Source organism: Pristiophorus japonicus, chromosome 14, assembly GCF_044704955.1.
Source record: "Pristiophorus japonicus isolate sPriJap1 chromosome 14, sPriJap1.hap1, whole genome shotgun sequence".
Classification (NCBI taxonomy): Eukaryota; Metazoa; Chordata; class Chondrichthyes; family Pristiophoridae; genus Pristiophorus; species Pristiophorus japonicus.
The window spans coordinates 88,961,862-88,975,790 of NC_091990.1; the positions used below are offsets into that span (position 1 = coordinate 88,961,862).

At 42.6% G+C, this 13,929-nt stretch overlaps 1 protein-coding gene across 2 annotated transcripts in view; it reads left to right on the plus strand.

Annotated features, from left to right (window-relative positions):
- Positions 1-1,902: 1,902 nt before the first annotated feature.
- The window catches only part of znf408 (zinc finger protein 408), a 28,350-nt gene continuing 16,323 nt past the window's right edge, over positions 1,903-13,929 (plus strand). Inside the window, exons 1-5 of one of the 2 annotated variants that reach the window (XM_070899348.1) lie at positions 1,903-2,000; positions 3,877-3,963; positions 7,320-7,594; positions 10,512-10,585; positions 11,670-11,866. In XM_070899348.1, the coding sequence (XP_070755449.1) occupies positions 3,882-3,963; positions 7,320-7,594; positions 10,512-10,585; positions 11,670-11,866 (628 nt within the window). In that variant the 5' untranslated portion in view covers positions 1,903-2,000; positions 3,877-3,881. Of the gene's footprint in view, positions 2,001-3,876; positions 3,964-4,559; positions 4,715-7,319; positions 7,595-10,511; positions 10,586-11,669; positions 11,867-13,929 lie in introns of those variants that run through there. The other variant, XM_070899349.1, reaches the window with a different exon arrangement.

Sequence of the window (13,929 nt, forward strand, 5' to 3'; positions counted from 1 at the left end):
TACAACTACTGGTAGAACACCAGCAGAGTTGTTTCTCAAACGACAGCCACGAACCAGATTCTCATTATTAAAGCCAAATTTGGCACAGTCTGTAGAAGAGACACAATTAAGAGAAAAAGAGAATCACGATAAAGGGAGAGTAAAAGAGAGAAGTGTGAAATTAAACCAGAAGGTGAGAGTGAAGAACCATCACCATAAATGGTTAAAGTGGTTACCCGAAAGAGTGGTGAAGATATGTGGTCCTCGCACATATTTGGTAAAGATGTTTGATAATGGACAGGTTAGGTTTGTCCATATTGATCATATTTTACCTACAGACATGGAAGGAGTTGAAGGTGGTAATGATTCAATTATTTCTGACTCATCAGATAGTTTTGATATACCAGTAGCAAATCCTAAATCCAATGTGCTGGAAACAAATCCAGGAGAGAATCAGAATGAAAGTCTGAGTCCAAGTCAGGGAAACCAAGAGTCTCATGTTAGAGTGAGTGCAAATGAAAATCAAGGAAATTCCATGGAGGAAAATGTTCCTCAGGATGAGCCTCAAATGAGTGTGAAATCAACACCATATTTGGAAGATTCTGTTCGAGAGTGAAGGTATTTTCTTCAAAACAGAAAACAAGTGGTAAAGTTAAATTTGTAAATATGTATAAAAATGAAAGTTATTTATGATGTTTGTTATGATGGCTTTTTCATTAAGGAGGGAGAAGTGTAATGTCTGTAAGCTTGTAATGCTTGTAGCTCCACACTGTGGATGTGGACGTATTGTGTACTGCAGCTGCATAGTTAATCATTAAACAACAGGCAGCTTTACGGAGAGTTCCGAGAGAGCAGCCTGCCATGTTTGGAAGCTGTGCGTGCTGTGCTCTGTGAAGATATCACACTTAATAAAGGAGCTAAGGTCACACTTGCTCATTACACACAGTACTCAGTCTGACCATTTATTATGAGTGCAACATTGTCCTTGGCCTTCGTGGGTGCCTGCACGCCCTTGACGAGGTAGTAGACTTCAGGACCATAACTAGTCAGCAGTATAGCCTTGCGCTTCTCCGCCAATGTGTCCGTCTCCCCTGCCAGGTAGTTTGCCACGAAATATTGCTCGAGCCTTTCCGTGAAGGCATCCCAATCATCATCCTCTGCAAAGTCTTTTGTGTGCCAAAAGTAGCCATGATCGCGTGAAAGTCCTTATTCTCGTCGCCAGTTGTTATGTCGATAGTGTACTTATGAATGACTCCACAAGGCACTGTGTTGTACGTGAACTTATAGTGACCTTGATCCTTTATTCCAAACTCCAGAGTGCTGTGCAAGCATGGTGTGCAGCCTTTTATACAGGGCCCTGCCACCAGGGCAGGAAACCCCCGGTCTCCACCAGTTGCACCCTCTCGTGGTGCCAGCATGTATGTACACGGTGTGAACCTTATTGATAGTACATCAGGTAAACAAGTCTCCATCTTATACAATCTCACAATGACTACACATAGAGTACATCCATGGTCAGCATATACAACAGCAAACAAACGAGGAAACCTTTTTAAAATACTTTTTCCTGAAATCTGGTTGGGACTTTTATAAATTAAAACAAAGTTGCTACTCACTGGAATGAAATAAGAATGGTGAATGTTGAATTATGAACAAACTATAATAATGTTTTGTATTTGTGCCTGACGAGTGCCTCTCATTATGAAAGATACAGTAATTTATTTTGGTTTAAAACGTAACCAGGACGTCACTGTTAAAATAGGAGCAACTCTACATATTTTTTAATGATTTTCCAATCGATATCAATGTTGCATGGCAGGTGATAACTCGCCCCTAACGTTCCCGCAGTGCTGTCAGCTCAGGTGAGGTGGGAACGTTTGTTGCGAGTCAATGTTGTTGCGGGGAAGCAGATTGCGGTCGGTTGCAGCTCGTTCAAAAATGGCGTCCGGCAGCGGGCCGGGTTGTGTTGTGGGCGCCTGCCGCCCGGACATGGAGTCTGAGCACCTTTGACAGCGACTCAGGTCAGGCCGCGCTCGGGGGGAGAGGGAAGTATCCGAGAGTCGGAGAGACCAGCTGTGATTTGAGGAACAATGTAGGCCGGCCGAGCAGCCGCACAGCAACCAATAAATAAATCCACCGCCTGCTCCTCAAAACTGGACACATTTCAGTTCCCATCGAGACTTGTGTATTTAAAACATCGGCACTCCTGTTTAATCTGATTAATGGGGATACCAGTCGAAATGCATATTTTTATACAGGATGGCTTCCTGTGGCGTTACTCATCGACATAAATAACAATTGTGTCTCCCTTCTGTAACTGTCTGCCTCCCTCTCCCTAGTTCTTCGGTCTCGCTCCATCTTTCTGTTCCCCTCTATCTTTAGCTTACCCTTTCTCTCTCCCTATGACTGTCGAGCACTTTCTTCTGTATCTTCGCCTCTTTCCGTGAGTCTCTCCTTCCCGTTTCTTCCTCACTTTCTATCTCGCTCTTGCACACACTCCCCTTTTCCTTCAGAGACCTGAAGACAGGTCCGAGGGTCCGACCCTCTGCTCTTTGCAGAAAGCATCATGTCTTTCTGCGGGCACAACGCCACAGGTTTCCTCTTAAGCATGACTATTCTTGAAACCCACCTTGGAAGTATCTAACCACCACATAATCATCGCATCAAACTTCACCTATCTTCATAACCACCAGTACTTCACTTCAATGTTCTGGAGCTCTTATATTCACATCAGGCAATATATATATCATCATAAAAGCAAAATATTGTGGATGCTGGAAATCTAAATATCAGGATGCATTTGTGGAGAGGAATATAGTTAATGTTTCAGATCAATGAAACTGGAAAAGGTTAGAGATGTAACAGATTTTAAGCAAATGCAGGGGCAGGGCAAGAGGGCGGGATGGGAAGAACAAAAGGGAAGGTCTGTGACCGGGTGGAAACCAGGAAAAATTAAATGACAAAATGTATGATTGTACAAAGCAAAAGGAGATGGTAATGGGACAGATAAAGAAACAAAAAAAGCTGAGTCTAGAAGAGGTGTAAATGGGAATGTTAGAATCATCAACAGCTGCCATCTGAAAAAAATAGGGGCAGAGGTTATGGTCTGAAATTGTTGAACTCTATGTTGCGTCCAGAAGGCTGTAAAGTGCCTAATCAAAAGATGAGGCGCTGTTCCTCAAGCTTACGTTGAGCTTCGATGGGAGGAGGCTGAAGACCGAAAGGTCAGAGTGGGAGTGGAGCAGAGAATTAAAGTGACAGGCGGCCAGAAGCTCGGGGTCACACTTACGGACTGAACGGTGTTCTGCAAAACCGCCACCCAATCTGCGTTTGGTTTCCATGCATATATCATATATGTTTTAATTGCTCTTGAATGTTCTTGTAGTTCAAGTGAGCAGAGTATTAAAGTTTTACATGTACGCAATGACATGAGTGAAATCCAAGTGACAACACTGTTATAACTAATGAATTGGGGGCTGTCCACTTGTACTAACTGTTTTTGGTTTCCTTATGTACAGATCTGTTTGTCTGTGTATAGTAACATGTATTATATATTGCGTAACTCCAGCATGTAGTTTGTTTCCTTGAAGTGAGTAGGTTTTAAGTAACCTTTGCTATATAAGAGGGAGTGGTCCATGATGTGGACCGTGAAATCTTTCAGCCAGGAACCAGGTTCGTTCTCCACATAAACATCCCTATTTAACACTTGCCCAGTGCTAGGGGTCTGGTTTGAATTAAACTCTTTTTTTTCGAGTGTAGTATCCAGTGACGGAGGTTAGAATTGGCTCAATATACGCTCATGGTACCAAGAGCAGGATTCGATCAAGGTTGATTGGGTAGGATCTGTTCTGTTTTATTTTGCTAGTTTGTAATTAATAGGACTTTCTCTGTTTGTAGGAAAAATGCCACAAGTAAATGAAGAAAGTGAGGGGTTAGGGCTATCTGAAGAGGGCCTTATTCCACCAGACCACAAGCAGCAGCTGTGTAAGTAAAACCCTGTAGGTACATTTTTTTTAAACTAAAAAGTTAGCGATTGTGGCGTAACTGACTTATATAGTGAATTATACAGCCCAATTTGTGCTCAGTTCGTTAATCTCAGCTGAGGCGAGCACTGGCATTCTGGGAACCAGCACTTCAGAACGGGGAAAAACATTGGGAGTGAGGTGAACAGCAAACCCCTGTGTCTCCTGCACTGAGTACCTCCTCACTAAGAAATCAGCCAGTTTTTCCCATCCCTGAGGCGATGAGACCAATTGCAACACCATAGTGCCACACCTGTTGAAAATTGTCTGAATTAATGCAGCTCAAGGATTAAAGCTAGGATCTTCCTGATGTGTGTAACTTTGTGCCAAACCATACCCACTAAACCATCAGAGGTAAGGTTGGGGTTGATCTTATTTTAATTACCAGTCCAAATGTAACTATTGGCTGCAGAATCGTACTGTAAAGTGTATTTTTTGTAATCTGTCAGCAGATTAAAAATTGGCTGTGAAGTACTTGTCCTGTCATGCTGGAATCCTTCAAGCTCTACATTATAATTATTTTAAATTGAGCTTTGAATTCCTGTATTTTTCTTCCAGTGCCATGCACGTGAGCCGAGCTGCTCCCAGTCAGGCCTGTGCCAGTGCTAAGAAAAATTAAAGAATCGCGGACTGGAAATCTGAAATGGAAAACATAAAGTACTACAAGCATTTGAAAAGAATGAACATTTGGATTGAGTGTCAGCCTTGGCTCGGTGGGTAGCACTCTTGCTCCTGAGTCAGAAGGTTGAGCATGTAAACCCTTAAGCACATAATCCAGGCTAATACTCCAGTACATTACTGAGGGAGTGCTGCACTGTCGGAGGTGCCGTCTTTCAGATAAGACGTTATTCCAAGGCCCTATCTGCCCTCTTAGGTGGATGTAAAAGAGCCTATGGCACTAGATGAAGATGAGCAGGGGAGTTCTCCCTGGTGTCCTGGCCAATATTTATCCATCAACCAACATTACTAAAACAGAGCTGCCTGTATTTTGCAGCCCCTACGGGTGCGCATGAGGTACGTCGAGCTGCGCAATTTTTGGGTTTTCATATGCAAAGCGCTTGTGCAAAAACCCGGAACTTGCGATCCGTCTTGACAGATCCCCATACACGGGTGGAGAGTTGTGCTATTTGCCCAACTTCTGTCCAGCGAATGCCTATGAAATTCTTATGTTTGGTAAAAGCAGGCGCAAGGCCTGCTTTTACCAGTGTAAGAGTTTAAATGAACATAAAAATATTTATTTTTTCAATCATTTAAACATTAAAAATCCTGTACAATAAGGTAAGGTTATTTTTTAGCCCATTTAAAACATTTAAATTTTTGGTTTAAATATTTAATTAAGTGGCATTTTAATTAATTTTAAATATGTATTTTTTTATTTATTTGATGTGTACATGTATTTTTTGGGGAATTCCCCATAAGCATAAATGGAGATTCCCATTTTTCATTTGTTGGGCCAGCCCATGTGATCCCAGGGGTGCTTGTGAACCGCATGAGCCCCTGGGATACATGGGCCTCTACCCATGGGTACCGCGACTCTCTGTATCTGCCGGACCACCGGGTACGGGGCATTTTATTTGGGGATTGGAGGCATTTCCCCGTGGGAAGTCTCCGACCACAAATTGGGGCCACTATCTGGTCATTATCACATTGCTGTCTGAGGTACCTTGCTATGTGCAAATTGGCTGCTGCATTTCCTACAGTACAACTGTGATGAAACTTTGATGAAAGACGCTATATAAATGCATCCTCCTTATTTCTTTTCTTCATTAGAATTAATGTCAGTACTGCTCTGAGCACCATGTTGAGAGGGTTCTAACAATACCAAGGGATTAAGATTTTTGTCCTCAGCCTCTGCTTAACCCTGTGGCAGAGATCAACTGAACCTTTTTTTTCATTACATTCTTGCTGCACTTTGGCTCTCCAATCCTGGGTCACATTGCCTTCCCCCGCCCCACCAACTCATTCAAAATGCCACCACTCTAGTGGAATGCTGTTGACTGAAGTTTAGTTCTGCTGCCATTTATACCACAGGTATTCATGCTTCAGTGGACAGATTTTTTTTAAGAATTGAAAGCAGTGATTCAGTCACAAGGCACTTAAGTAAGTAAATGCTTCATGTTTCCCTCTCGCAATATACTGCTTTAAGAAATATATTTTTTTGGGAAGATTTTCTTTGCTCCACCGTTGGCAGCCGTGCCTTCAGCTGTGGGCCCTAAGCTCTAGAATTCGCTCCTTAAATCTCTCTCTGTCTCTCTCTTCCTTAAAGAAAGAATTGCATTTATATAGCACCTTTCACAACCTCATGGTGTTATAAAGTGCTTTGCAGCCAATGAAGTATTTTTGAAATCTGGGAAGCATCCTGTAAGAAGCTCCTTAAAACCTATCTTTTTGATCAAGCTTTTGTCCCCCTGTCCTAATATCGCTATGTGGCTTGGTGTCGAATTTTGTTTGATAACACTCCTGTGGAGTGCCTTGGGATGTTTTACTACGTTAAAGGCGTTATATAAATGCAAGTTGTCGCTGTTGAAGTGCTTTATTCAGACATGTTTACTTTTTTTTTTAAATTGTAACTTTTCATTTTTTTAAGACAAATCTGCAAACATACTAAATCATGTATAAAATACGGATCAAACGAACAGGTGGTACAGTATGTCTCTATCAATGCAAGTTGCTTTGGGGCTGGTACAAACAGGAAAATAGGTAACAAAACAAGAACCCACCAAAAAACATGGAAAGAAACAGTAAAAGTATGTTAAATTTCTGAGTCTGTGTCGGACATTTAACGAATAGGGGTGGGGGGGACCAAAAGCCCAAAAACAATAGAGGGAGACCATTGGCAATGTAGCTTCCGAGTTATATCTACCACAAAATAGGAGAGGATGGGGAAAATGGAGCAGAAGAAGCAGGAGTATGATCCAGCACCAACATACAGGCAGAACAGTGCTTCCAAATAGTGAACAGTTGGAGCTACAAAGAAGATAACAATCCGAGAACTGGGCTCAAACAAGAAATTGTTCTCCTGCATTTTCTCCCTTTTGTAGCTTTATGTGTCGTATACACAGGATCCTGCCTGAGTGGATGGGTGGGTGGCAATTTTAAACACAGCCTTCATCATTGCAGCTCTTACTAGGCAGAAAGAGGTGTTGAGAATGACTCCGTGTGGAGCCTCTTCGGAACCAGCCCTGTTTGATAACTTAGCACCAGGATGGAATCTCAAGTGATAGCCCATGGCTTTATGCACTAATGTGTTGCTTCACCTTGCTGTTCTTAAACCTTAAATGTTGTGTAAATTTTCCTGTTTCATTTTTTTTTCTTCAGTCTGTGAGGACTGTCAGGAGTTCTTCGAAAAGAGATGTCTAGTGCACGGTCTGCCGTCTTTTATAAAAGATACTCCAGTGGAGCTTGGATTGCCATGCCGAGCCTTCTACACACTCCCCCCTGGTCTGGCAGCAGGACCTTCCCAGACTCGGGAAAACCAGCTAGGCATCTGGTGCGTTTCTAAGGCCTTTCCCAGAGGAATATTCTTTGGACCTCTCGAAGGAAGACTGGAATGTGATGACGTAACTGGAATAGCATCTTTCATTTCAAAGGAGGTACAGAGTATATTAGTAAACTCTCCTATTCTAGAAGTCCTCTAATATCTTGAGTCTGCATGATATATGTGGACAATAGGTGGTAACATTCACCGGTCTGAATTGGGAATTGAAAGTACATCTGATAAGAGAGCTTGATGAAGCTTTAAATGTCCTTCCTTACTATTGCATTAATCTCCTCTTTAACTGCTCTTTAACGCTACCCCACCTCCTTTTCCTTTCTGTCTATCCTTCCTGAATATTGAATACCCCTGGATGTTGAGTTCCCAGCCTTGGTCACCCTGGAGCCATGTCTCCGTAATCCTAATTACATCATATCCGTTAACAGCTATCTGCGCAGCTAATTCATCCACCTTATTACGAATGCTCCTCGCATTGAGACACTGAGCCTTCAGGCTTGTTTTTTTAACATTCTTTGTCCTTTTAGAATTATGTTATAATGTGGCCCTTTTTGATTTTTGCCTTTGATTTCTCTGCCCTCCACCTTTCCTTATCTCCTTTCTACTTTTTGCTTCTGCACCCATTTTACTTCCATCTGTCTCCCTGCATAGATTCCCATCCCCCTGCCATTTTAGTTTAAATAGTGGATGGTCATTTTCCAACATTCTAATGACTCTGGATCAGTTCCTATGGATTGGAGGGTAGCTAATGTAACCCCACTTTTTAAAAAAGGAGGGAGAGAGAAAACAGGGAATTATAGACCGGTTAGCCTGACATCGGTTAGGGGAAAATGTTGGAATCAATTATTAAAGATGTAATAGCAGCACATTTGGAAGGCAGTGACCGGATCGATCAAAGTCAGCATGGATTTATGAAAGGGAAATCATGCTTGACAAATCTAGAATTTTTTGAGGATGTAACTAGTAGAATGGACAAGGGAGAACCAGTGGATGTGGTATATTTGGACTTTCAAAAGGCTTTTGACAAGGTCCCACACAGAGATTGGTGTGCAAAGGTAATGCACATGGTATTGGGGGTAATGTATTGACGTGGATAGAGAACTGCTTCCTGTCTGCCAACCAAAAAGTGGGAATAAACGGGTCTTTTTCAGAATGACAGGCAATGACTATTGGGGTACCGCAAGGTTCAGTGCTGGGACCCCAGCTATTTACAATATACATTAATGATTTGGACGAAGGAATTGAATGTAATATCTCCAAGTTTGCAGATGACACTAAGCTGGGTGGCAGTGTGAGCTGTGAGGAGGGTGCTAAGAGGCTGCAGGGTGACTTGGACAGATTAGGTGAACGGGCAAATGCATGGCAGATGCAGTATAATGTAGATAAATGTGAGGTTATCCACTTTGGTGGCAAAAACAGGAAGGCAGAATATTATCTGAATGGTGACAGATTAGGAAATGGGGAGGTGCAACGAGACCTGGGTGTCATGGTACATCAGTCATTGAAAGTTGGCATGCAGGTACAGCAGGCGGTGAAGAAGGCAAATGGCATGTTGGCCTTCATGGCGAGAGGATTTGAGTATAGGAGCAGGGAGGTCTTGCTGCAGTTGTACAGGCCTTGGTGAGGCCACACCTTGAATAATGTGTACAGTTTTGGTCTCCTAATCTGAGGAAGGACATTCTTGCTATTGAGGGAGTGCAGCAAAGGTTCACCAGACTGATTCCCGGGATGGCAGGACTGACCTATGAAGAAAGACTGGATCAACTAGGCTTATATTCACTGGAATTTAGAAGAATGAGAGGGGATCTCATAGAAACATAGAAAATTCTGATGGGATTGGGCAGGTTAGATGCAGGAAGAATGTTCCCAATGTTGGGGAAGTCCAGAACCAGGAGTCACAGTCTAAGAATAAGGGATAAGCCATTTAGGACCGAGATGGGGAGAAACTTCATCACTCAGAGAACCTGTGGAATTCTCTGCCACAGAAAGTTGTTGAGGCCAATTCATTAGATATATTCAAAAGGGAGTTAGATGTGGCCCTTACAGCTAAAGGAATCAAGGGGTATGGAGAGAAAGCAGGAATGGGGTACTGAGGTAAATGATAAGCCATGATCTTATTGAATGGTGGTGCAGGCTCGAAGGGCTGAATGGTCTACTCCTGCACCTATTTTCTATGTTTCTATGAATCTTTCATTCCCCACTGTAGAAATGTCTATTGTTCATTTACACCATCATCTTCTCCCTGCTCCTTTCTTGGTTTTTCTGGATGCTTTACATATTTTCTAAACAACTGGTCCAGCCTCAAACAACAGAGAAGAACCACTGTAGTCGTCAGTGTGTTCGGGTGTGTGGTGTTTGACATTCACACAGCTGTTTTAACACTTGTGAAGTTGTTGCAGCAGTCTCAACAAGGAATCCGCTGCCATGCACAAATTCATAACCCCTCCCTCCCCCAAACAAGGTTCTGCTCCACAAGGACAAGAGGAGAAAATCAGGAGATGGAGGAAAAGATGCTCCTTACTGTTGCAGCCCATATATTCCTTTATAAGTGACTGTGGAGTTAACTCCATAACTCCATGCAAGCGAGCAAAATTAGGGTTTGTTGCCAAAGGTGCCTTGGTTGGTGTAAGGATGTTCTTGATGTTGAATTTCAGATCACAAATGGGTATAGTTGCTGAACAGGCAAATTTATAGCTTGCATTTGGGGGTGGAAATAGTAGTTTTATTATGATCTTTATTACATGGTCACATGTTTCTGACTTATCAAACCTGTGTTGTATAAATAAAGTTAATGTCCTCACTGATGTGAGGTGCACATAGTTACAGTACAGTGTAAGTGGCAACCCAACCAGATCATCATGTTACCAGTCTACTGTCGGCCCTTATGTGAATAAGTGCAATAAACAGCGCTGGTGGGCAGACTGCAGAAGCAGTATAAATCTGGATGCCTTTCCTTCTTTTGAAAAGGAAGACGGCCTTATTCCATCCACCATGACTGATTGTCTTTGTTACTACAGCTTGGAGAAAATGGTGAAAAAGCAGGATCGCCAGAAACACAGAGGGTCAGCCAGTCACTCTCAAACTGGATGAGGTAACATCATTTTTATGTATAAATGTAACGCACTCAACAAAGATTCCCTGGGAATATGCTTATTAAATTTCTAATTCAGTGTTGCTGACCCGTTTGTTCTCCCATAGCTCCCTTCAGTTTGGGAGGGTTAGCATACAAAGATCCTGTAATGGTCCAAGAGGGTCAACGCGTGACTTTCTGCTGAAGTCTGTATGCTGGCACCTTGACCAATGCTAGCATAGTGAGTCACTACCCCAAACCTCTAAAAATGTTCAATAAAGTAATTGTCTCCGGTATTAGGGTGCTCTCCTAACCATGAAGGCGTTAAAATATCTACATATTTCTAATGTTATTTTAATCTCCTGAGACCATGTTCTGGTCATCAATATAATTTGGTATACACAGTTTTAAAATCATTAGAGGAATTAGGAGTGACGAGCTTCAGCGCAATAAAGTCAACTGGCCCAATGAGATAGTCACACTGTGATTTAATCAGTGACTAGTTACTGCACCAGCATCGCCCTCTCGCCCTCATTAAACAGTATCTAAAGACTGATGACTCCTCCACACTTATTGGTGTCAGAAGCTCAATCAAACAGAACAAGTTGGGTCTATTCTATTCGTTTTCCTTTCTTAATTCTCCCTTTTGCAAATGTGGGAACAAGTCATTGCTGTGGCATTGCTTCATCTAGCTGCTTGCTGAGAAACGATAAAGCGCATTGATTTAAATATATATATATGTATATTTCATATATCAGTCACATACACTAATACATTTCTGGAAAAGTTCTATTTTGCTTCTGATATTTTGGTATAAAATTCCTAATGTTTTTCTCCTCCATTCTTCTGCCCACCCTTCCGCGCTCTCTTCCCCCACCCCCCCCCAAGTAACATACTGAGAATATGCCTCCGTGCCTCCCCCAATACCGCTTTGCATCAGCGCCAGGAGATACACGAGAGCAATCTGGGCATTTTAAATCAAATGCAATACATTTCTAACATGGTTCATAGAGTGAGTTGGCCAAGTGGACAGATGTTACAAAAGGTATCTGCAGAGGCCCAGCGTCAGCTACAGTTGGGTAATAAATTTGAGTTGTTTTTACAGATATGCAAACAAGGCAAAAACAAAAGAAGAGAGCAATGCAGTCATTTTCCAGTTTAATGGAAAGATCTACTACAGAGTCTGTAAAACTATCGAGCTGGGTCAAGAACTTCTCTTGTGGCCAGAGGAGAATCATGTTCAAGTAATACTGGAAATAAACAATGCACAAGAGGACAATGAGACAGTTGAAGTTTGCACAGGTAAATGTGGGATGCTATCTGCTTCCTTATCTTCATATAGATAGCATGCAGTTTATTTTTCCATTATTCCAGGTCGATGGAGTATGAGTTCTGCTTCTAAAGCTCCACGAAGCTACGGTGTTGTCTCACTGTCCATAGTTCGATGTAGATACGGCACAGTTTCTGGTTCAACCATTCTTAAAGAGTTAAATATTGGGGACAGGTTGCATTCCATTGAGTTTAAAAGTTTCGAAGGGAGATCTAATTGAGGTATTTAAAATGATAAAGGGATTTGATGGGGTCCATACAGAGAAACCATTTCCACTAGCGGGGAATCCAGAACAAGGGAGCATAATCTTAAATCAGAGGCACGCCATTCAGGATAAAAATCAGGAAGCACTTTTTCACACAAAGGGTAGTCGAAATCTGGAACTCTCTCCCCAAGAGGCTATGGATGCTAGGTCAGTTGTCATTTTCAAGACCGAGATTGATAAATATTTGTTGGGTAAAGGTATCAAGGAATATAGATCAAAGAGGGTCAGTGGAGTTGAGGTACAAATCAGCCATCATCATCATCATCGGCAGTCCTTTGGAATCGAGGAAGACTTGCTTCCACTCTAAAAATGAGGCTGCAGTGTGACTTGTACAGATTAGATGAGTGGGCAAATGCATGGCAGATGCAGTATAATGTGGATAAATGTGAGGTTATTCACTTTGGTGACAAAAACACAAAGGCAGAATATTATCTGAATGGTGACAGATTAGGAAAAGGGGAGGTGCAGCGAGACCTGGATGTCGTGGTACATCAGTCATTGAAAGTTGGCATGCGGATACAGCAGGCGGTGAAGAAGGCAAATGGCATGTTGGCCTTCATAGCAATGGGATTTGAGTACAGGAGTAGGGAGGTCTTACTGCAGTTGTACAGGGACTTGGTGAAGCCTCACCTGGAATATTGTGTTCAGTTTTGGTCTCCTAATCTGAGGAAGGATGTTCTTGCTATTGAGGGAGTGCAGCGAAGGTTCACCAGACTGATTCCTGGAATGGCAGGACTGACATATGAGGAGAGACTGGATCGACTGGGCCTGTATTCACTGGAGTTTAGAAGGATGAGAAGGGATCTCGTAGAAACATATAAAATTCTGACGGGACTGGACAGGTTAGATGCAGGAAGAATGTTCCCGATGTTGGGGAAGTCCAGAACCAGTGGTCACAGTCAAAGGATAAGGGGTAAGCCATTTAGGACCGAGAAGAGGAGAAACTTCTTCACTCAGAGAGTTGTTAACCTGTGGAATTCCCTGCTGCAGAGAGTTGTTGATGCCAGTTCATTGGATATATTGAAGAGGGAGTTAGATATGGCCCTTATGGCGAAAGGGATCAAGGGGGATGGAAAGAAAGCAGGAAAGGGGTACTGAGGTGAATGATCAGCCATGATCTTATTGAATGGTGGTGCAGGCTCGAAGGGCCGAATGGCCTACTCCTGCACCTATTTTCTATATTTCTATGAGTCCTTAGGCTGAACAGTCCAATACGAGAACCACAGTTCCTGTCAGGTGGGACAGATAGTCGTTGAGGGAAAGGGTGGGTGGGACAGGTTTGCCGCATGCTCTTTCCGCTGCCTGCACTTGATTTCTGCATGCTCTCGTCGATGAGACTCGAGGTGCTCAGCGCCATCCTGGATGGGATAAGCATTGATAAAGACGATGTACTGGAAAGGCTGGCAGTATTTAAAATAGATATGACTGGATGAGATCATCCGCTGAGGAAAGTGAAGGAAGAAATCACGGAGATACTGGCCATAATCTTCCAATCCTCCTTGGAAACGGAGGTGGTGCTAGAGAACTAGAGAATTGCAAATGTTACACCCTTGTTCAAAAAAGTGTGTAAAGATAAACCCAGCAACTATCGGCCAGTCAGTTTAACATCAGTAGTGGGGAAGCTTTTAAAAACAATAATCAGGTCTAAATGACTGTTAATTTTGTCCAAGTGTGGCTTTATTAAGGAAAGCCAGCACGGATTTGTTAAAAGCAAATTGCGTTTAACCAACTTGCTCGAGTTTTTTGATGAGGTAACAGATAGGGTTGATG